Source organism: Ahaetulla prasina, chromosome 1, assembly GCF_028640845.1.
Source record: "Ahaetulla prasina isolate Xishuangbanna chromosome 1, ASM2864084v1, whole genome shotgun sequence".
Taxonomy (NCBI): domain Eukaryota; kingdom Metazoa; phylum Chordata; class Lepidosauria; order Squamata; family Colubridae; genus Ahaetulla; species Ahaetulla prasina.
The window spans coordinates 75208476-75232373 of NC_080539.1; the positions used below are offsets into that span (position 1 = coordinate 75208476).

At 37.7% G+C, this 23898-nt stretch overlaps 2 protein-coding genes across 7 annotated transcripts in view; both read left to right on the forward strand.

Moving 5' to 3' along the window:
* Positions 1–8201, forward strand: part of HEATR5B (HEAT repeat containing 5B) — a 62789-nt gene extending 54588 nt beyond the window's left edge. For all 3 annotated transcript variants that reach the window (XM_058164486.1, XM_058164490.1, XM_058164498.1), the window contains 7 exons: positions 54–181; positions 1223–1367; positions 2382–2651; positions 4629–4853; positions 5448–5599; positions 6477–6690; positions 7642–8201. In XM_058164486.1, coding sequence (XP_058020469.1) covers positions 54–181; positions 1223–1367; positions 2382–2651; positions 4629–4853; positions 5448–5599; positions 6477–6690; positions 7642–7946 — 1439 coding nt within the window. In that variant the 3' untranslated portion in view covers positions 7947–8201. The remainder of the gene's footprint in view (positions 1–53; positions 182–1222; positions 1368–2381; positions 2652–4628; positions 4854–5447; positions 5600–6476; positions 6691–7641) is intronic.
* Positions 8202–14936: 6735 nt separating this feature from the next.
* Positions 14937–23898, forward strand: part of STRN (striatin) — a 43078-nt gene continuing 34116 nt past the window's right edge. For 2 of the 4 annotated variants that reach the window (XM_058164519.1, XM_058164538.1), the window contains exons 1-2: positions 14938–15425; positions 23492–23595. In XM_058164519.1, coding sequence (XP_058020502.1) covers positions 15135–15425; positions 23492–23595 — 395 coding nt within the window. In that variant the 5' untranslated portion in view covers positions 14938–15134. Of the gene's footprint in view, positions 15426–23491; positions 23596–23898 lie in introns of all 4 variants that reach the window. The other 2 variants (XM_058164511.1, XM_058164528.1) reach the window with 2 other exon arrangements.

A 23898-nucleotide genomic window follows, 5' to 3' on the forward strand; every position in this document is an offset into this window, starting at 1 on the left:
TCTGCAAAAATACTACTTTGCTACTTATAAACTTAAAGTAATTTGCTCCCCAGGTGTTAGCATACAGTTTCTATGTTCTCCTCGACCAGAAGAGCCTGTCGAACATGTTATGTCCTGTTTGCAAGCAGTGCATACTTTACTTGATTCTTCTTGTGCTAGAACCCATATTGCAGAAGATCAGGTATGTTGCAGAGAAATTATTGTTGTAGTCCATTAAGCATGCACAAAATTGAACAGATTATTTGAAAATGAAATTAAAGGAAAATGGTCTGGAAACGCTTATGAAATATTAGTGGATGTCTTCCCTTACTGTTCTTATTAATAGCTATTAAGAAAAAAAGTAATCAAATAACAAGTCATTATTTTGGACCTCTAACAACAAAATGCTAACCAACACATTTTAAAAAAGAACCCCAATGAACATTAATGGTTAAAGACGAATGAGTAAATAGAAGCATATATTATTCCCCAGAGCAAGGAGAAGCAGAGATAGTTAAATTGTTTCTTTTATCTAAAGAAGAGAAGATATTTAATTTTGTTTCGGTTTGAAAATTGCATCCGGATTTTGTGCTTACAACGGGGAAAAAATGAAACTTTGATTTTGTTTTTGTTGATTAGATAGGTTTGTTGCTACAGAAATGGATAATGTATTTGTTGTTGTTAGTTGTGGAGTTGTTTCTGAACCATCACGACCCCATGGACAATGTTCCTCCAGGCCTTCCTGTCCTCTACCATCCCCTGGAGTCCATTTAATCTCATGCCAACTGCTTCAGTAACTCCATCCAGCCACCTCATTCTCTGCCGTCCCCTTCTTCTTTTGCCCTCGATTGTTCCCAGCATTAGGCTCTTCTCCAGTGAGTCCTTCCTTCTCATTAGGTGGCCAGAGTATTTGAGCTTCATTTTCAGGATCTGGCCTTCTAAAGAGCAGTCAGGGTTGATCTCCTCTAGGACTAATAGTATATACTGTTGTATAAAAGTAAAAAGTTGAGGTTGTAATATTGTTATCTTCTTCTGTGCTAAAGAGAGTTGGAAGCCAGTGCCTTTTTGTTTCTTTTCTCCTATTTACTCCATATTTTCTTTCCCCTCCCCCCTCAGTTTTCTATTTTTAAAATTTCTCTTTGCATTTTATACTTTGATAAACTAATAAAAATGTATTTTTAAAAATGGGATAGAATATTGCAAATGTCATTTTTTGAAACTGCTTACAATTAATTTTTTTCAGCTACTTGGTGTCGAACTTCTGAGTGTGCTCCATCGACTCTTGTTGACCTGCAATCCTCCGTCAGTTCAACTCTTAGTTACAGAAGTTGTGCAACAGATTATAAGAGCTGCTCAGGATCATTTACAAGAAAAAAGAAATACATTGAGTAAGAAATACCTGTTGTTTTTCATACTATAGATGTCCAGATTAGAGAAATAATGAAACAGGCTATGTAAAACTGTCTTCTTGACCCATGTATTGGCTTAACTGACCAATGTCTGCCCTGGTCCTGGATGTTCATTTTTGAATTTACAAAATATTTAAAATACATCCAGGTATATTAGCAGGATTAAAAAGAAATATCTTTAATAAAATACATTTTACTCTGAAAAGCTGCAATATACATTTTAAATTTATTTGGACTTTTATATCTCAGCTAATTAAAATATAGATTTAATAGCAGCTGTATATAAGTTCAAATGTAAAATAAATTAAAACAGCAGAAAGTAAGAAAGTTGAAAAAAACAACAGATCAGTGCGAAGTTATAAACCTGACTGTTTATTTGGAATTCTAAGGGAAATTGTTCATGAGAAGATTTGATGTCCTCTCATGATTTTTGTATTCTATGTTTTTAACTTTATCAGTATGAGGTACATTACCATGCAAAGTATAAGAAAAACAGTTTAAAATGTTGAAAATATTTTTATTGTCCTTTTTGTCAGAAAAGAAAATAAATCTGTCACATTTAATTTTGTATGTGAAGGTTTGTGTGTATTTTTTCTTTATTTGCTTGTTTTTTTAATTTGTAGAGGAAATAAGAATAAAAAGCTTTTCTTAATGGAATAATTTGATATGCATTGATGCAATTTATGATAGAAGCAAAGGAAAAAAAATGGGTGGGTCGCACAGTGTTTATCTCTTACTGATTTAAAAGGGAATGTATTGATACCATCTCGTTTTTAAATTTTGATAGCAGCATATACTTCTCTGATATCTCATCCTGTTCTTACTAGTTTCTATAAAAAAATAGAAAACAAATGCAATCTGTAAGCTTTCGACTACTAATGAGTTTCAGTTGATTGCTTCATTTAAACTTAAAGCTTTTGGTAGCATTTTCTAAAATGTCTGCCATGAATTTCATATTATTATATTATTACTCCATTTTTTTGTCTTTGTTAGATGAAGAAGATGCAAAAGAAAAAGACAGTAGCTGCGGGCTGGGCGAAGGAGGAGACAGCGGTGGTCTTGTTCCAGGAAAATCTCTTGTATTTGCTGCTATGGAACTGCTAATGTTTATCCTTGTGCGACACATGCCACATCTGAGCACAAAAATGTCAGATTCTCCAAGTCATTCCTTCAGCAGAATCCAACTCCCAGAAGAAAGTGCTCGCCTCGTGGCTGCCACCATTGCCATCCTGTCTGATCTACCCACTCTTTGTTCCCCAGCTGGTAGTATAATAGATCTTTAATCAGTGGTTTCCACAAAACGTTAATTCTTTTCAGTGCATTTTTTTTTAAATCCAAATTTTAAACAAAACGAAGTGCATGGAGAGTATTTAAGGAGGCAGCAGGAGTTCAGAAAGTGGGGCGTGTGACACTTAATAATGGACAGAACGTTGCTTGGTGATAGAGTGGACAAAAACAAGCATTTTTTAAAATCTAAAATTGATTTTAAGATGTGTTTTATTCTTCTTCTATGGGCCTTTGAGACATTTGAGTAGGCTTACGTTTGCCTTTTCTTTTTTGAGTCCCTAAATTCATTAATTTCAGTTTCTGACAGTTCCTTTTCTTTAGGACAATCTTTGTTACACCTTTAAAAGGGGTCATTAATCACATTCACCTTCTACCACAACTTCTCCATGGCATATCTTTTATGTGAACTTTTTGCCATGTGTCTACTTTCCTGCATTTCTTCATTGGTTAATATTTAATAGGACTAATCAATGATCTCAATTGGTCTGTGTAAGTGCATGGCTAATCACATTAGTTAGCATTTCCCTAAATCAAACACATCGTTCCAGCATTCTTGCATAATCTCAGACAAAAGATGTAATTTCTTTAAGGAATTGCTGACAAGTGCATCAATGCCCCTTTGAAATCACAAGATGGCACTGCCTCAAACAGACTAAGCGCACAGTATGGAGGTTCTCCTGGACCCACATCTCCTGCTTAAAGACAGCAGATGGCAGCTATGGCCAGAGCCTTTATACAATTCCATATTGTATGCCACTTATTCCTCTTCCTGGACCTTTACAGTCACTCATGCCCTGGTCACTTCTTGAATGGATCATTGTAATGCACTTTACAAGGGGCTGCCCTTGAAGAGCATTTGGAAGCTGCAGCTGGTACAGAATGCATCAACGTGATGTTATATGTGCTTCTCAATCAGTGCATGTTATACCTCTGCTCTCCAAGCCACATTGGTTGCCAATATGCTTTCAACTACAATTCCATTCAAGATGATGGTTGTGACCTGTAAAGCCCTATATGGCAGCGGTCTTCAACTTTTCTGGCTTTGTGGACTGAGGGGGGAGAAGGGATGGTTCCCTGTGAGTGGCACACACAGCTCCATTTGTGCAAGCTGTGCACCCGCCACGCGCCAAATGGAACGGCACACACGTGCTCCTGCACTTGGTCGCTGTGCGCGCAAATAGAGCTGCATGCGCAGTTTTGAACAGGCTATGGCACAGGAGTTGGGGACCTCTGCTATATTATTATTATTGAACGGCACACACGTGCTCTGGCACTTGGTCGCTGTGCGCGCAAATAGAGCTGCATGCCCAGTTTTGAACAGGCTATGACACAGGAGTTGGGGACCTCTGCTATATGGCATTGGAGCAGGTAATTTGGGAGGCTGCCTCTCCCCAGTAACATCTACCTGCTACCAGGAGAGGCATATTACAGGTCCCCTTGACAAAAAAAAGTTTCATTTGACAGGATCCAGGAAGAAAGCTTATTATGCTATGATAAAAAGGACCTTTGGAACATCATTGCTGTCAGATAATGGACCCTAATTCTCTCTCCCCTCCCCCCCCCGCCTTTAGGAATACCGTGAAGATATGGCTCTGTTCCCATGTCTGGGAACATGGCAATAGTGTCAAGTGTTTGCAATGGCTGTGTAGAGATGATGACAATGAATTCTGCCCTTGATCATGATTTTGATTGATTATGGGTTTTATATGTTTGTATATTGATTTTGTTAACTTGTTTTATTGGATTGTTGGATTGTTATTTAGCTGTTGTGATCTGCCAGGAGTCATTTAGATGAGATGGGTAATCAGACAAAATGAATGAATGAATGAATGAATGAATGAAAATTTTTACCAAAAGAGCCCAGGATGGTAGTTATTCATGAATACTTTGCTTCTGGCATTGATCATGCCTCTTGTGCATTCTGAAAGTATCTGATTTTTGTTTATGTTTTAGGATCTATGACTATATTGCCCACTATCCTCTTTCTAATAATACAAGTGTTGAAAGATACTGCTATAAAAACTGTGGGAAATCAAGTCCTACCGCCAGTCAGTGCAGCACTTCAGGGACTGAAAAACATAGTAACTCTTCCAATGACCATGAATGAGAATATTCATAAACAGTGGACAAATCTTATCCGCAGCACCCTAGCCTCAATCTTGGAATACTCTCAGCCAGGTAATTTTCATGCTATCATTGGAGCTCTTTTGTAAAAAGAAGCAAAGATAGCTGGTTTGCATTAGGAAATGAAACTGGTACAATTAGGTCACTATACCGCATGTTTTAGATTTATAGAAAGATATGGAAATCAAGGCAAATAGTATTGCATTCACATTTTTGATGGAACAGAGTTCAGAATCTTCCTTAATGCTTGCAGTGTTTCATTTTTCCATACATGCTGAAGGAATTCACATATATGTGAAATTCTGCTTTTTATTAGGCAAGAGTAATTAATTGGACAAATGACTCAAATTCAACAAGTATTGTAGAATGTCACTTTTAAAAATTCACATAGTTCAATTCGTTCAAGTTAACAAAATATGTTCTTACTGTCTTAGGACCACTTTCATTTCCATTATACGATTATTATTTAATCACAAAAATATATTTGGATGGATTTTAAGGATAGAATCCTTAAAAGATTGTTATTTTTGAAATCAGGAACATTGCATATTTATCAGCATCTTCATTTTTGAAAATAGCAGTTATATTTCCGTGTCCCAAACTCTATTTGGTATAAGTTTTCTGCAACTTTTTATTTTCTTCCCCCAGAAGCCTCCAAGCCTACTTTAGATGAAGTAAGTATGCTTACTGCCATTACACTCTTCCTTTGGTCTGCAAGCACTGAAATAATTGGAGTGCAAGCATTGCAAAATGGGTGCATCAACAGATTTAAAACAGCATTGAATTCATCTGATCCTTGGGTGAGTAAGTCATTTAGCTTTTATCCATTTATATATTATTTTACATGTATGTTATTGTCAGTACCATATTATGGTCTGATTGTTCTCTGTTAGCCTTGAGTTCTTTGCAGCTGCTTCCCAAAGAACCTACAGGATTTGATCAGTCTTCAAAAACAAATACCGGTTCCTTCTGGAACCAACAGGTTCTAATGGATGCTAATAATGGACCCTGTTAGTTCCAGAAGGAACCAGTATTTGTTTTTGAAACTCTGGTGCATGGTTTGATTGAACTGCTTAGCTGCTGCCTAGAATGATTTTATTTTAGAATAAAATAAAATAATAAAACAAAGGGAACTAAAAAAATAAGATTTCTGGTGTACGCTTTGTTAACTTGACATACTTATCCTAAAAATTACCACTGAAGTTCATTTTTTATAATTTATTAAAATTAGATACGGGAGGACAGATTAGAAATTTTTTTAAAAATGTCAAGCCAGTTTATCTGATAAATACTTCTGTCTCCATTGATGCATTAATATTCATGTTGTTAAAAAAGGATCATAGTGGATAGAATGTTTTAGATGAGAATATGTATTTATATTATTTATTGACTGTATTTATAGGCTGAATACTATATGACCTCTTCAAAAATCCTTTTTACTATGACTAGTTAGGCTTTTAAAAGAAATATTTGGTTGAATTCAATGAAATTAGACTTGTATGTGTCCTTGAATGAAGTATGCAATTTTTGACCAACAGAAAGATAAGCTGAAGAAAAGCCTTTATAATGGAAAGGTTTGTAAGTTAGATAATATATGTGACTCTATTGTAAATACAATTGTATTTGCCTTTTTTGCAAATTTTTACTAACACAGCTATATTTATATATCACGCTTAGGTTCAAGCCAAATGTTACCATCTTCTACTTTCTATATTTCAACACACAAACCGTGCTCTCTCTACCCCATATATACATTCCCTGGCACCAATAATAGTTGAGAAACTGAAAGGTGTGGAGAAAAACCGTCCAAACAACAAAACAGAACTCTTAGCAATCCAGGAGGGAATTAAAGTTCTTGAAACATTAGTTGCTCTTGGTGAGGAGCAGAATAGTAAGTACCTTGATTGAGAATTACCATACTTGTCTTGTTGGAGCACATTAGCATGCAGTAAAAGCGTTCTTGAAACAATGGATTAAATATATTTCACATTGTATCACACATTTTGGTTAAGTGCAGCACTTAACCTCTCTTTCCTAAATTCAAGGCAGTGATATTGTGCAATATTCTGACTGGAGCCATCTAGAGCAATTAAAATTCTGGGAAACAAAGTTAACTGGAGCTAGATCATTCTAATGCATAGCATCTGCTCCCTGAGCTATTTGAGGAAAAACAATGTCCTTCGGATTTTAAGGATGCCTATTAGTTTAATCAGCAAAAGATATATTCTAGTTTGCAGTGTACTGCCCTAAAACCTAGAATTTCTAATAAATAATTTCTAGGTAAAAATTACCATGTTTACAAATTATCATCCTGCTATGGACATGTAGTTAGATGGATATATTTGTCTTCAAATGCATGAAACAACAAGGCATATATATATATTTATTAAAAGGAATAAGGCAACATGCATAGACAGAGCCTCTCCACAGAGAAAGCATCTATCTGTGGCAACCAAACTGAGATATGAGGTTATGATATTCTAATTCTCTTATCCATGTGACAAATTCAAATAGCATATCTATAAAAGTCACCTCCTCTTCAGTATATTGCTAAATGTAGTTTTATTCTATAGCTGTCCCCATAGTAACCAAGCACTTCAGAGAAATATTTTCTAGCCTAGAACTGAGCACATTGCTGAATGATGTGAAGGCCCTAAAAATAGTTGTTCTATTCTCTACCGCTGGGCATTTTTAAATATTATCAAGAAGAAATGTATTGTCATTATTTTGGGGGTGTTTATTTTCGAACAGTAATATAACAACAGTTACACATGCTGAAGATATCCTACATTGTCGTTTTTGAATTTTAATTATTTTAACTGATTTCTTTTTCTCCCCTCAGGAGTACAATTGCTTGCTCTTCTTGTCCCTACACTCATATCTTATTTACTGAATGAAAATGCATTCTCTTCTGCATCCCTGGTATCAAAAGAACTTCATGAATTTGCTCTCCAGGATCTCACCCGCATTGGACCCCTTTATCCTCTTGCATTTAAGACAGTAATGGGAGCAGCTCCTGAACTGAAAGCACGACTGGAAACTGCAGTACGAGCAAGTCAGGCAAGCAAAGCAAAGGCAGCTGCCAGGCAACCACCACCCACAGTACATTCCACGCCAACAATTAAACTTAAAACTAGCTTTTTCTGATTCTTGTTGGAACAATCATAAAACACTCATCAACGAATACATCATTCCTTCTGTGCTGCTGTATCTCATTCTCTATCTCTGATTGTTTGTCAATAGGCTCTACATTAGCAATGTATGTTTCTAGGGCATTGCTGTATTATGGTTTGAAATCTGCACATTGCAACAAAGGTGATATCTGGATGTATATATATTTTTATGAAATGGAGTTAAGTTGACCATCTGAGGTTGTGTTAAACTATCTCCTTTAACAATCTGCTTTATGTAGTCTTTGTCTTCCTTTTTAGAATGTTGAGTTCTCGTTAATTCTGAAAGTTGGGTATATATTTTCCACAGGTACTATCTGTGGAATTTTGTGAACTACACTGCTTCCCTGTACAGCATTTTAAAAAGGAGCAATAGCTGTGGTCACATTGCAGTATATTGGTTGTTTCAGTGAAAGCAATTTGAGGTGGAATTTAAAAATGGTAAAACATACAGTCTTGCATATGGTTCTCCAGTAGCTTCTAATAGCTCTTATCCAGCTATAATTGAAGCACCTTAATATATTCCCTTAGTGAATCTAGTTATTAAAGATAAAAAATCTCCAAAGTACAGGATCATTTACGAAAACATTGCTTACATTTGAAGGAGAGGCGACAATCCAGTTCTCCTAGTGTACAAACATTTTCTCTCAGAGTTAGAAATAATTTGTAGGGCAGCGCCATCATATCCCCCCCCTTCGGTTACAATTTCTGTTATAACAGAATGTCCTTCAATTTCTTTTTGAATTGTAGTATCTTCATAAAGTATGGAGTGGGTACTACTTGTAATAAACCAACAGATATGTTTTTTGCCACATATAGGCATAAACAAAATAGTCTGCACTGAATGATAAAGAATATATTTACTCTACTTATTTTGTAGATGCACTTGGACTGTGAAAAACAAAAACAATCCAGAAAAACAAAAACAATCCAGAAAATAGCAATGCCTTCATTGGGGAGCATGATCTGCTGGTTCATTTTCCTCTGCTATTAGAGCATGGTCTTTAAGTTAAAGAATGTACATATTCAGTCTTTATCAACACAATGCTCATAGTCTGAGCATTCTGCAATTTAATTTGCTCCTTAACAGACTTTTTATGCAGGGGTTAAGAACAGTCTGGTTTATGAGGCTCTGCTATGTGAGGTCAGGCCTCTAAATGACAAGTTTTTCTGAAGGGCAGGATTGTTCTCTTCTCACAGATTGCTATCTGTTTGCAAAAATTGCGTTTGGGTTCTCAGAATGATTTTCCTGAGAAAACCTGGCTGACCAGGATTTTATTTTATTTTTATGGCAAAAGTCAACTCAAAGCTGAACTCCCTAAAATCATTTTGTGACCTACAATGGAAAGACTAACAAGGTGAGGTACAAAGAGGGCGTGGGTTAGACTTGCTAGAATGTATATGAATTTATTTATTTTTTTTGCATTTATATCCCGCCCTTCTCCGAAGACTCAGGGCGGCTTACACTGTGTTAAGCAATAGTCTTCATCCATTTGTATATTGTATACAAAGTCAACTTATTGCCCCCCAACAATCTGGGTCCTCATTTTACCTACCTTATAAAGGATGGAAGGCTGAGTCAACCTTGGGCCTGGTGGGACTTGAACTTGCAATATTGCAAGCAGTTGATGTTAATAATAGGCTGCATTAGCCTGCTGCGCCACCAGAATTATGAAGTATAGACCAACATATCTAAAGATCACAGAAGAGGGGAAGGCTGTAGGTCTAGAATTACGTTTAACAGTAGCCATTCTCCCCCTAAAATATAGTTACAGTTCAGTTCACAGGTTGCTGATTTGGAATGGCATATAAGCACCAGCAAATGAATATGTATTATACGTCTACTCCTAGAATAAGAGAGTAGTTCATAACAGGGATTGGAGTAGATCTATGTCTGCTGATTTAATACTTTTTGGTCATATTCTTTTATTATCATTAAGCTCCTTAAAGTCATTTTCATGACATATATGAATATCCCACTCAAATTCCTTTCCAAGATTCAAATTGCGACAGAATATATATATATATATTGCAAAATAACAAAATTGATTTTGTCTGTAAAAGAAAACAGTGGCTGCTTAATGAAAAAAAATGCCATTTTCCTGTTATCTTATACCTTAAATTTTTTATTTAATATTTCTTAATTTTTTGGTGCTTATATAACTTTGCTTACTCTAAAAGGGAGCAGTGGAATAGGTATATATTTATGGTCACTATGATTTTTTCAACCGCTAGAAATTAATATTGATAACTACTTATTACATTTTAAGGAATGTAAGTTGTAACAAATGAAACACTGGAGTTATTCAAGTTTTTATTACAATAAACTACCTAATGCAACTGTAAGCAAAATTTAGATGCTCTTGATCAAACTATTAGTTTCAGAAGAAGCTGAAACAATCTTTCTGTTAATTTGAATGCATGCTTAACATTCAAGTGCTGATGTTTATATTTTCAAACTAAGAAGACAATGAATATAGTAGGTTCAAAAGGTTGACTGCCCTTTCTGTCATTATTCTGAAATGTCTCCTTTGGGAGAAATAATAGTTACCATTTTTTGTGTGTGTAGTCAACCACGTCTTTCTAGTCTTGTGTTGCTATTTTTTCCCTACTCTTCTTTCTTAGGTCCTACACATTTGAGATTTCCCCAGATTTTCAATTATATTCAAAATCTAAGGGTTGTGAAAACCATTCCAAAACCCTTATTTTCCTTCCTGTGAGCATTGCATACTTAATTACTGCAATTGTAGAACCCTAAGGTATGTCTTTATTGATATAAAAAGTTAGTTGAGGTTACCCTGATTGAGCTTCAGTATGCAAAATATGTATCAGCATAATCTCCAATTAGTTTTCGAATCCAAATTCACGACAGTGGCAAGTTTGTTGCAACAGTATATGAAGCGGGAATGACCCAATTGTAAAACAAAAGAGATGAATGTGCAGGGTTTTATTTATTTTGCCTTCTTTTTCTTTACCGAACTCTAATATGAAGTGTTCCTGGAAGAAAAAACTCCGAAAGAGAGGCTAAGGAATGGAGAACAACGACAAGAACTTATAAACACTTCAGTTCTTTATAAGATGTAAAACCTATAACATTTTGTAATAAACATGATCAGTTTTATTTTCATACTTTTGTTTAATTTGGGAGTCAATATGCCTGAAGGGAATAAATTGGAGGAAGCATCATAGAAAAGATATAATAGGCATATCATTTTTCAAATTTCATCTAAAGCAAAAGTGGTTAAAACTGGGAGTCCTATTTTTTTTAATTGGACACGTTTTCTTCATTTACCTTTACTCACTAATCAGAATTGCAGTATTTGCTAAAAATAAGCAAACTAATTGTTGTGGTTAGCTTCTTTACTGCTGCCAACCTCTATGCCTCATTTGATTTTTTTAGATTCTTCTAACTAGAATAAATGGGATTTTTATGCTGCAAAGCCTTTATGGATGCTATGACATTATTTTCAAGAATGCAGTGAGGCCACTTAATCATTTTTAGAAAACTGGGTATTCTTAGCCTAACAAATATGCCCATCTGTTAGAGGGCAGGACAGGGAGTAGCCACATTGGCTTCTAGCTAGCTATGCCCATAATTGCACTCATATATTTTTTTTAGAATTTTATGTCAAGCCCTGTGAGGCTGGCAAAGTTAGGAAACAAGGATCACTTGGACTTATGGAAAGATCTTTATGGTTTCCCTTTATAGGGAAATGTAACAGGAGTTTTAAAGCCTATCGAAGTAATACTCATGCACAACTTACATTTAGTGTAATTAAGGTGGAATTCTTTGAGTTTCTTTCTGGCATGCTCCCCATCCCCTGGACTCAGGAATCTCTTCTGCTTCCTTAATTGTCTTGCCCCTCTGTTCTTGAAGTCTGGTAGGTTTTATCACACTATCTCCCCCTTTAGACTCATTCTCCCCATTGTCAAGGAATAGACTGGCAGCAATGACAACACTGCCAAAGATGGACTAGGCCTATTCTCAGAGTCATCTAACAAGTATGAAATTACAGAGTGAAGAGAGAAAAGCCTTGAGGGACAGGAGGAAAAGCTACTACCAAGTAAATTGTGAAATAAAAGGCTTTAGTAAGTTATCCTACTAAAAATCTCAGATAAGCTCCTTCCTAGTTCTCACAAAGGTGGAGGGAGGTAGGAAGAGCATTTAGACTTGCAAAGTTCTTTTAACTATAGCTTTATAATAAAAGTAGTACAATATTGCTCTACATGATGTTGAATTCCTAATCTTGAAAGCTGGAAGAACCCAAAAAAGGCTGGAATATATTCCACTTTCTCTATTCAAAATAAGACTCAAAAAGCAGTTTACAAGGCAGCGTGAAAGAACACAGTGCCCTCTTTGGCGATCAAAGTTTGGTGGGACACTAGATAGTTCAGGAGGATACGGCTCATGTGGAAATTTCAGATCGCAGAAGCTGCAGAAAATAAAAGACAGTGAGGCCTCTTCTTCAAAAAGATTGTGGTAAAACATTGGGTGTACTTTGATAGCAGTGGGCAATTGCAAATAAAAAGATTACAGGGTTGATCTAAATTGTCACAGGGAAGGAGCCGGTAAATATCGAGACCAGTTTCTTGGATAGAATGAAGGTAGAAAACAAAAGGCTACGCCAAATGCCCCACAACAATTCTGGCACTGTTCTTCCTTTGAACATCAACTACCCATTAATATTTTATTTTATTTTATTTTATTTTATTTATTTATTTTATTTATTTATTTTATTTATTTATTTGTCACAACAGTATAAGCGTAAGCATGAAATAACTATACGATATATAAGCATATATATAAGCATAAGCATGAAATAACTATGAATTGGATACAATCAAAGGGAACATTAGGACAGGAACGGTAGGCACGCTGGTGCTCTTATGCACGCCCCTTACAGATCTCTTAGGAATGGGGTGAGGTCAATAGTAGTCTTTGGTTAAAGCTTTGGGGATTTTGGGAAGAGACTACAGAGTCAGTTAGTGCATTCCAGGCATTAACAACTCTGTTACTGAAGTCATATTTTCTGCAATCAAGATTGGAACGGTTCACATGAAGCTTAAATCTATTGTGTGCTCGTGTATTGTTGCAATTGAAGCTGAAGTAGTCTTCAACAGGAAGGACATTGTAACAGATGATTCTATGAGTTAAACTCAGGTCATGTCGAAGGCGGTGGAGTTCTAAAATTTCTAAACCCAGGATTTCAAGTCTGGTGGCATAAGGTATTTTGCTGTAATCAGAGGAGTGGAGAACTCTTCTTGTAAAATATTTCTGGATATGCTCAATTGTATTAATGTCCAAAATGAGGTATGGGTTCCAGACAGGCGAGCTGTATTCAAGAACTGGTCTAGCAAATGTTTTATATGCTCTGGTTAGTAGTGTAATCTTTCTGGAGAAGAAGCTATATAAGATTAAGTTTACAACTCTTAAAGCCTTTTTTGCGATGGAGTTGCAGTGGGCTTTGGCACTTAGATCATTTGATATGAAAACTCCAAGGTCTTTAACGGGGTGAGGGTCATCAACAAGGTAATGTCCATCGAGCTTGTATTTAGTGTTCTGGTTCTTTTTTCCAATGTGTAAGACAGAGCATTTGCTGGTTGAGATTTGGAGTTGCCAAGTTTTTGACCATATAATATAATATAGCCTTAGCCAAATCCTACTAGGATCAGCTCTGCCACTGGTTTCCCTTGCAGCAAATGAGAGGCTTGAGAAACCCATAGAGGCTGGAATTGTATGGTGCAAATAGCCCCAATTGATACCTTAATTTGCTTGATGAGAGACAAGCCAATAAAAACATACATTATTATATTTAGATTCTTCAGATAGCAACAGATCAGGCCAATTGATAGCAATGCAAATATGGTTCTGTCACTACGTTTTTTTTCCCTTTCTGCCCTTTCAAATCTGGGCAATGTGCCAACGAAAGATAAGTATAAGTGCCCAGTAATTACAAGGCTTTCTATAACCCAGATTTAAATTGAGAGCCATAATGTGAGATCAGTGATTAACTGATCACCAAAAAAAGCAATCTAGAAATAGTTGTATAGCCGGTAAGTCCAGTGTTGTTTGTCTCATGATTTCTAAGGATAATATATTTTTTTTAATTTACATTTATATCCCGCCCTTCTCCGAAGACTCAGGGCGGCTTACAGTGTGTAAGGCAATAGTCTCATTCTATTTGTATATTTACAAAGTCAACTTATTGCCCCCCCAACAATCTGGGTCCTCATTTTACCTACCTTATAAAGGATGGAAGGCTGAGTCAACCTTGGGCCTGGTGGGACTAGAACCTGCAGTAATTGCAGGCAGCTGTGTTTTAATAACAGGCTATCTTACAGCCTGAGCCACCACCGCCCTAATATCTGTTTCTGTTGCATGAAGTGTGTTTTGATAACATTATTCCAGCCCTTTGACCATCTTAATTTCCCTTCTCTGAACCCTTCTCTTGTTTCAGTATACATTTCGGAGATGCAGTGACATTCTTGGTTTATATAAAGGGACTATAATATTGCCTTCTTTGTTGTCAATTCCATTTCTTATTCTAATATACTTTTGGCCTTTTAAAAATATTAGAGGCACATTGTGTCAACACCATCATTGAACTGTTTTACCATTGTTCCAAGACTTTCCCCTCAGTGGTTACTGCCACTGTGATCCCATTAATTTGTTGGGATTCTTGACACCAATGTACATCACTTTAACCAATCGATTCAGCCATAAATTCACTCACAGGTCCTAAGTTCTAGTCGCTTTCACAGGCAAAATTTTCTTTTCTCAACTTAAAACAGTTTGCAAATCAGATTTGAGATTTTCGTAACCTGCGAGCAACAAATCATTATTATTTTTGTTGTTAATAATCCGCAGCTACTCCACTCTTTCCGATAGGGAACTGCATTTCCCAAGGTGCCTCGGGTCCGCAAAGCTCTGAACGCGCTTTTGGAATTGACTCCAGCGATGCCCTGTAGCCGCCGGCGGGGGTGGCTGTCAGGCGCTGACGGCGGAGGGGGACGCGCCCAGTTTGTTACTGCTTCCAGTGAGCGAGGCGGGCGGGGGAGCGGCGCTGGCGGACCGCGGACGTCGGCAGCGACTGTAACGACCGCTCGGGCTGAGGTGCGGAGGAAGAGCGGAAGGTCTCTCCCGCCCGCGACGACGGCTCCAGCCATGGACGAGCAGGCTGGCCCCGGCGTCTTCTTCAACAACAACAACAACAACGCGCTGCTTTTGCCGCCACCTCCGGGCGGGGCCGGGCCGGGGTTGGAGTCGGGAGAAGCGGCGGCGGCGGCGGCGGCTGCTGCAGCGGCCGCCGCTGGCAGCGCTTCGGCAGGACCGGCTCCGGCCTCTGCAGCGCGGGCTCAATACAGCGTCCCCGGCATCCTGCATTTCCTGCAGCACGAGTGGGGCCGCTTCGAGGCCGAGAGAGCCGAGTGGGAGGCGGAGCGAGCCGAACTGCAGGTAGCCTCCCATCCCCACATCCCATTCCCGTTGCCTCCTTCTTCTGCTCCCGGCAGGTTTGCTCGCTCAGGGACCATCGCCGCCTCCGCCTCCTCCAGTCCCAACCTGCCGTGCTCTTCTCCTAATCCTCCCCACACACGCACTTGTCAAGGAGGCTTCGTTCTCTGCCCCGCCGTACCTTCCCAACTGCTGGACGCGGGGCGGCGATGGACTCAGGGGGCATTTCGGAGTTTTTTTGGGGGGGCTCGTAGGGAGCCTTGCTTTCCCCTCGCCAACCTTTACTCGAGCTCGGAACTTAGGGGTGGGGGATGGTTGTTGGACGCCTCTACCTTGCAACCCTTCCCCTGTCCTTACTCTCCCACCCCCCAGCCCCGGCTCGGTCCTGCGGTGGCTGAACATTAGCTGCGAAAGTTGAGTAAGGGCACCCAGATGTTGCCTCCGAGGTCTAGTTCGCCTTAAAATCCAGCGTGTGCCGCGTTTGCCCTACTTTCCGTAAAAAAAAAAAGTGCGGTTAATCATTTCGGAGATTAAATGGCAAAGGCTGCTACCGTTTCTTGCTGCAGAATAAATGAGCCGTGTGATAAGATCCCCGCACAGGTAGTTCTCGACTCATGACCGCAGTTGGGCCCAGGATTTAGGTTGCTAAGTGAACAATTTGTTAGGGGAGCTTGGTCCCATTGTATAACTTTTCTTAAGGGAATCTCTGCAATTTGTTCTGGTCAGGGTCAAGATTACCAGACTGGAAAGCTTTGAGACTGTGAATTCTACTCCGGCTTTAAGTCATGAAAGCTGACTGGCTGACTTTGGGCCAATCGCTTGCTCTCAGGCCGCCCCACCTCACAGGGTTGATGTTGTGGGGGAAATAGGAGGAGGAAAGTGTCTTCAATATATTTGCTGCCCTGAGTTAGTTGTAAAAATAATAAAAGCAGGATAGAAATAAAATAATCTTGTGGAATGGTCTCTCCTTTTCTTCCATTAGAAAATCCATTAAAGAATGGCCATTTCTCCATTAACTTTGTCTAGCAGGAACTCAGAGATGTCCGTTAATAGTGAAATATATTTAAAAATATTTAAAAATATATTTAAAAATCAATAGTAAAAAAATGTTAGCTTCAATATGTCTCAATGCTGATTAGTTTTTTTTCCTACATAAAGCCCTATATGTTTTCCCTAATATAACTGAGCCTGCCCAATTATAACATCAGACGAGACCCTGTTGTCTCCCTAATTCAGTGCTTCTCAAATAGTGGGGCGTGCCCCCCAGGGGGGGCGCGAGGCTCCGTAAAGGGGGGCGCGTTTGACCTCGTTTTTTTAATAATGATACTATTTACAGTCGCGCAGGGGGCGCGAAAAATGTTTTCTTCTTCTTAGGGGGGCATGACAGAAAATAATTGAGAAGCACTGCCCTAATTGGAAGACAAGGGAATTTAGCCTAGGGGACAGGCCTACTTGGTAGTGGCTCCAGCCATATAGAACGTGCTACTCCCAAATAGTTCTCATATTTCAGAACAAAATTGTTGAAACAGTTTTATTTCAGTAGGCTTCTAAGTCAAGGGCATTTTACTGTTGTAAACATAATCTTTTCTGGTTTTGTTGTTATTATTCTCAGTTTGTATTGTTGATTATTTTATAGCTAAAGATTGGCATTGTAGTGGCTTATATGCTACCTAGAATTATATGGATTGGGAAGTTTAAATAATGTTAAATAATTTAATATTGCCTATTGTAATGGCTTGTTATATATTGCCTGTGCCATTTGATTTTTTAATATAAATTTAAACATTGCTGTGTGTTTACTTTGGAGTAAGCCAAATCTTCTAAGAAGACTTTGCTAAGACAAGTAATAATGATGGAAAATATATTCCTTGGCGTTTTATTCAATTTTCATAAGTTGCAGCTTACCGAACTACTAATTAATATAATTGTATTGGAATTAAAATTGCTGAAATGTCTGGTATTAATTCCATATTTTAAAGTTATCACTCTATAATTTACTGTTCAAGCAGAAAAATAGAAATATTAATTGTTGTGATAGGATCAGGAATTTTGAAAAAGTGTAGACCTTTTAGATGTAAAGAACAAATGAACATGCAGGTGACTAGCTGCTAAAGTGCTATATACACAAAGTTTGGTTTAGTAGATCGCTCACACATCACTTGCCTTTAGACATATATATCCAATAGCAGTTAAGTTACTTTTTCCTTTGCTAATGCGCAAATGTTTTTAAGAATGTTTGAGCAGAGACCAATAACTCTTAGGCGATATTAAAGTGCCATTATTCACTAGGATGTGTACTTTATTAAAATATTCACACATTCTGAAATTCTGACTGCACGTTTGGATACCCTTCCCTTTTTTAACAGCTGGTTATCTTCATTTGCTAGATTCTGTCATTTTGCCATTTTTAATATTTCATTTTCTACCCAGAAGAATGGGAGGTATTTCATTAAAGGGCCTTAGGCATTTCTCTAGAGATCCAGGGTTTTTCTTAATATAAACTTCTCCATACCCAAAGATCAGCAGAAAGTCCCCTATTAAAGATATTTTCAAGTTTCCAAGGACTATATGTTCTGTTCAGCACACAAAAGAAAGACTTCTTCAATGCTGATTGCATGCTGTGGGTTATATTTTTCAGGAGTTGGGCAAACTGTGCAAGTAGGCAGATGGTGTACTAATGCAAAAAACCGCTTGTCCCATTGTCTGCAGGAGTGGGAAATGTGATAAAAGTACTTTGGAAAATGCTAACAGGTTTAACAGTCTGGCCACAAATAAATAGCAATTTTTGTCTAACCCCACTTCTCCAGATTCTTAATAACTGATCTTTTTCAGTTTTTGGAGAATGAATGTTAGTCCAATTTGTGCCACAGAAGCTTATTTGCAGAGCAAAACGTATTCCTCTTTAGGGAATTCCTATGTTGAATCAAGCAATCATTATTTACTCAAGAGATCAGAGACTAACCTGTGCAAGGAATTATACACCACTCCTGAAATAAACATTTCAAGGATAACCTATGAATAATAAACATGATACTAAATAATGATTTAAATATTGTTGAGGTGTGGCTTAAAGTAAGCCTAAAAAATTATTTGTAACTGAAAAAAATTGTAACATCAAAAAAACAGTGTCAGGAAGATATTTTTCATTCACATTTTCCAGTGAAGCATCATAATTGAAAGGGGCCTTTCCAGCACCACTAATTGTTTTTGCATATTTAAAGATTATATTTAAAGGGAGGCTGGCACTCTTCTATTCTCTATCAGCAAGAGATTTAAATGTCATTATTGAAGTAATGATAAATTACTTTTTCACTTCAGGAGAAACTAATTGGAGAAAGAATTTAAGATGGACAAGATTCCCTATAGAAGGCAAAACTAAAAGTATATTTGCAAATGATTGCTGTGAGGAAAACAGCAAAATAAATAAGTATGTCTATACAAAAAAAACCTTGTGAATATTTGACAACATAGAAGTCACATAAATGGAATGGAAAGCGGGCCAGGTAACAAAGGAAGAGTACAGGCATATAACTTTGAAGTGTAGAGCTGGTGTCAGGAAAGTAAAAGCACAGAGCATTAGGCTGAGAACAAAAATGGTTTCAGTAATTAGGCTCACAGTACAAAGAAAATAGCAGCAGTATACAGCTGCTCAAAGGAGGCAAAACTGGTAACAGACACAGAAAAGCAGATCTTTCAGCTAATAGCTTTGGGCAGTCTTCTTAAAAAGCAACCTTTATGTGTTTGTGTTGACTAGGGAGTTGTGAAGGGCTATATGAAAAGGTAGGATTGAAGCTTGAGTTTGATAAGAATATAGTCAGTAAATGCTTCATTACTTTAAATTCTGTATCTCTAGGAGGTGATGGATTACATCTATGGATAGTAAAAGACATAAGAGTCTTGCCATATTGTATTTGAGGCATGTAAGAGAGCGAACTATCAGATGACTAGAGGAGACCAAATGTCTCTTATCTTCAAAAAGGAAAAGAGCAAAGATTTATGAACCACAAATATTAATACCTGGAAAGATTCTAGAGCAGATAATTGATTCGTAGGCATTTTGAAAACAATGTAATTGCTATGATAATTTATCAGGTGTTCATTCATCAAGAACAAATCTTCCCTCTTATCTCACTTTTTGATTAGGCAACTTATTTAATTGATATCAGTCTTCAACAAAGCATTTGCCAACATGCCTTACCTTTATAATATGCAGATTAGCAAGCACTCTGAATATGGGTTGGATGGCATGACAATAGGTGCATAGTTGGTCTCCACTAAACTCAAAAGTATTATCGGAAGTAGTTCTTCATAAGTTGCAAGTTGCAAGTGAGATCCCACAAATTAAACATTATCATTTTTTCCTTATTTTCATGAATGAAGTGGATGTAGTAGTGCAAATGTTTATCAGATTTCCAGATGCTAGAAATTTGGGTGGGATAGCTAATGTCTTAGTTTCACATTCTTTTGCTGTCTTCTGTTTTAGAAAAATGAGCTGAAAATAATAGCATGAAATTTTAAAGACACAAGTACAAAATTGTTCTTTGGAAACAAAAATTAAAAAATACATGTAAAAATGGGAGATTAATTTTCATGGTAACATAACTGTGAAAAAAGATGTTGGAATAATAGCTGTAGTGGACCTACAGTAGAATTTTGCTCCACGCTACTAAATTCAAGTTTGCTTCCAAGTTTAATTCAAAGTGCTGGTAATCACCTGTAAAGCCTCATGCTTGAGGGTGGTTATTTGAGGGGCCACTTCTTCCTAACTGCCTCTATGTACAGTGAGATGGAATAGTAGAAAGCATGTTGCATCTGATGGGATTTAGGAGATCTTTTTCTTTAGGACACCTGCCTTGTAGAACATCATTCCCCCTAAGGTCAGTTTGGCCCCGATCATGGTTGCCTTCTGGAAGGGCCTGAGAACATAGCTTTGCAATCTGGCCTGGCATGGGTCTAGTAACATGGGTATGAAACCAACAAAGTGAGTGTACATGGACTCCTCATTAACGATGTTTTCAGTGACCATTAGAAATTATGACAAAGGGGCTTGCAATCTGTGCCTGAAGTTATGATTGCTCCAGCACCTCTTTAATCTCATAATGAAAATTCAAGTGCTTAGCAGTCTGCTCATACTTATGACTGCAGGAGTATTGCAACTATCCCCAACTGCCTATCTCTCATCCCACCTCAGCTGCCCATCCAGCCCACCAGCATGCTCAAAGTTGCTGTGGCCCAGGACACTTCAGCCTATTCACTGCCCAACTAGACTTACCACCCATCAGCTTACTGCCCATCCCATAAGGCCCAGGAGGCCTTGTCTATTACAGAGCCCACCAGAATGTGCATAGTAATTATCTTTAGGGTTTTTCTGCAGCTACTGACAGGCATACTCGGCTTACTAAATCTGCCTATCACCATACTCCAAGTGGGCACCATTCTCACAATTGCACAATTTGGAGAATGAGGTTTCTGAACACCATGAGAGCCGGCTCCGTTCTGACAATTATTTGGAACGTTACAGGATTACTTTCTCCCAATTATGTTAGCTCGATCTAATAGAATTTGAAAGGAACAATTGCTAGTGATTCCACATTTTCAGAATGTTGAGGGATCCAAGGTTCCAATTGGAAATCAGTCTCTTCGCCCACCAGCCTTTAAGAAGCTATTAGAATCTTATTCTATAGAGCATTGTTGCAATTTTCTTAATTTATTGCACTATTTTTTATTTCATTTTGTTAAATTTATTGCCATTTATGTTAGTAGATTCAACATAGATTTTTTAATCATTTTGTTGTATTTAATGCAAGATCGTGAGAGTCTGTTTATTATGGCATGGTATAAATAAATTTTGCAGTAAAGGCAGGTACTGACTTGTTATTCTATAGATGTCAGACTTTTTTTTTTTTTTTGCACGTGGAACAAAGTGAGGTTTAGCAAAGATTCCAAAATCACCAATTTCTTCCAGTTATACCCCCTTTACTATCCTGGAGATCTTCTCAGTCTTTTGACTGAGGAGCCACAAAAGCTGCTGAAACTTTAAAGGAGTGCAGAGAACAACAAAAAGGCAGTTAATGCACTGGTGACGGTATTCACAGTTCCAAGAACACTCTCCACCCTCTTAGACACAGTGGGATCAAAGTCTTTCCAAATGAAGTCCACCTTATGGATTGTTCCTGGCCTTGGTTATCTAGCTTAGTTAATTCCATAAGACCTGCTTCAGGGCCAGGGTCCAACCTGAAGTGAATCCAAGCAACTTTATTCGATTGATGCTGAACATATTCTCCTCAATAGTTCTCTAAGTGAATATCCAACTCTACCTTTCTCAGGAGAGGTAGGCCCACTGTAAACAGGCCCACTGGGTAGCTATATGCAGGTACAATAAAGATAGAGAAATGTTGATGTTTTGTCATCCTTATCACCATGAAGTAGACCCGAATAATATCTCTAGATCTATGCTCAATTGGGTTTATTCCCTGTTATCCTTCAGTAGTGCTAAAGACATCTCTTCTCATGCTTTCTCTCACTAAACTGCTCTCAAAGAAAGCACTTGAGAAAAGTTACAAAGGTATGATCCAATCCTGAGCACCAGTTGTCCCCTCATTCCAAGTGGTGATTATGGACAGCACACTAGATCTTCAAGAACTATCAGTAAGATGGATTTTGGTTTTTGGGACTGTTGAATTCAATTGGGCTAGAGCAGTGATGGCTAACCTTTTTGTCATCGCGTGCTGAACGCATGCATGTGTGTGCTGGCACCCATAATGCAATGTGTCTGCAACGCGCATGCGTGTGTGACACCCCCCGTGTACCTCCCGTGTATGCACATGTGACCTGCACCCTGTTTTGGGCCTAGCAGGCCTCCCTGCAGCCTCCTGGGACCAAAAATGGCTGTGGGGGGGCACTGCACCCCCTGTGCCCCATTTTGGGCCTAGCAGGTCTCCCTGCAGCCTCCTGGGACCAAAAAGGGGATGTGGGGGGTGCAGTGCACATCCCCCACCCTCTGCACATGTGCACATGTCTCCCACATGTGTTCCGCCCCCCCACGCATGCACAGCAGAGACCCAAAAATCAGCTGGCTAACGGGAGGTGCATGTGCGCACCTGCGTGATGGAGCTGAGGCGACTGCTCGTGTGCCCACAGAGAGGGCTCTACATGCCATCTGTGACACTCGTGCCATAGATTCACCAACATGGGGCTAGAGGAACTGTAGAGAATGTGCTTTTATCAAGCACAAAAGCATATTATCTACGGTTCCTCTAACTAATCTTTTTTCTTTTTGAAATTCTTTGGAGCATTTAAATTATCACAGTTGTATTCATTGTTCTTTTTTAGCTAAACTATACCTTTTTATTAGATTACTTTTGTTCTATTGCTGAGTATTATACTGTTGCCTTTGTGATAAATAAATATACAGTATACGCTTAGATTTGTTGCTCTCCATTAATGTATTGAATAGTTTAGAAAATACACTGAGTATGATGCATTCATGTATGTGTATTAATATTAATTTTCTTGTCTCATTGAATAGCAATTCATTTCTTCTTTATTAAAATAATACATCCTGCTATGCCAGAGGTATTAATCTTCTCTTTACAATATTTTCCTATTCCCACAGGTGGATAATATGTGCCCTCCCTACTGCTCCTTTCACATTTATTGCGATATTCAGTGTCAGGCTGCTCAAGCTGACATGCCATAGGATGTTTGAAATTGCAAGTTAACAACTTCTGGTGGCCCAAACATATCCCTTCCCTAATATACCATGATATAATGAAGTGTTTAGAGAATGTCATATTAGCATGAGTAGATGTATGCTACGATCAGATGGGCAAATCAATTATTGTGATTTTTGTCAGAGTACTGTTACTTGTTGGGTTTACAAATGAGCAAACCAGGATGTTGAATAATCATATACTATATATTTCAGCAATATTTTGCCTCAAAAATTTTTGCCTGGGGATTTAGTTTTTTATTAAGAATAATACTTTTCAAATACTTCGTAATGGAACTAATGTAAGAAAACAGCTTGATTTTCTATTAATCTTTCTATTTGAAATTATTTATTTTAGGCTCAAATTGCTTTCCTTCAAGGAGAAAGAAAAGGTCAAGAGAATTTGAAGAAGGATTTAGTGCGAAGAATAAAAATGTTAGAATATGCTCTTAAACAAGAACGGTATGGTGCTTAAGTTGTAGATATCTTATGAGCTGTTAATTGTTAAATGCAAGAACTATTTACTATTTTATATCAAAGCCAATATTGACTATCTTTTCCCTATTTTTCATTCCAGTACAAAATAAAATGTTATGAAATAATTTATAACTAGGTGCAAAGCATCTAAGTATAATAGAAACTGTAAAAAAAAAGTAGCCACTCTTAATTCATGTTTTAATAATTTTATTAAAAGTTTAAAAAATAACGTTTAAAATTAATACAAACTAGTATAAATAAAAAGGAAAGAGAGCTAAAAGGGGAACA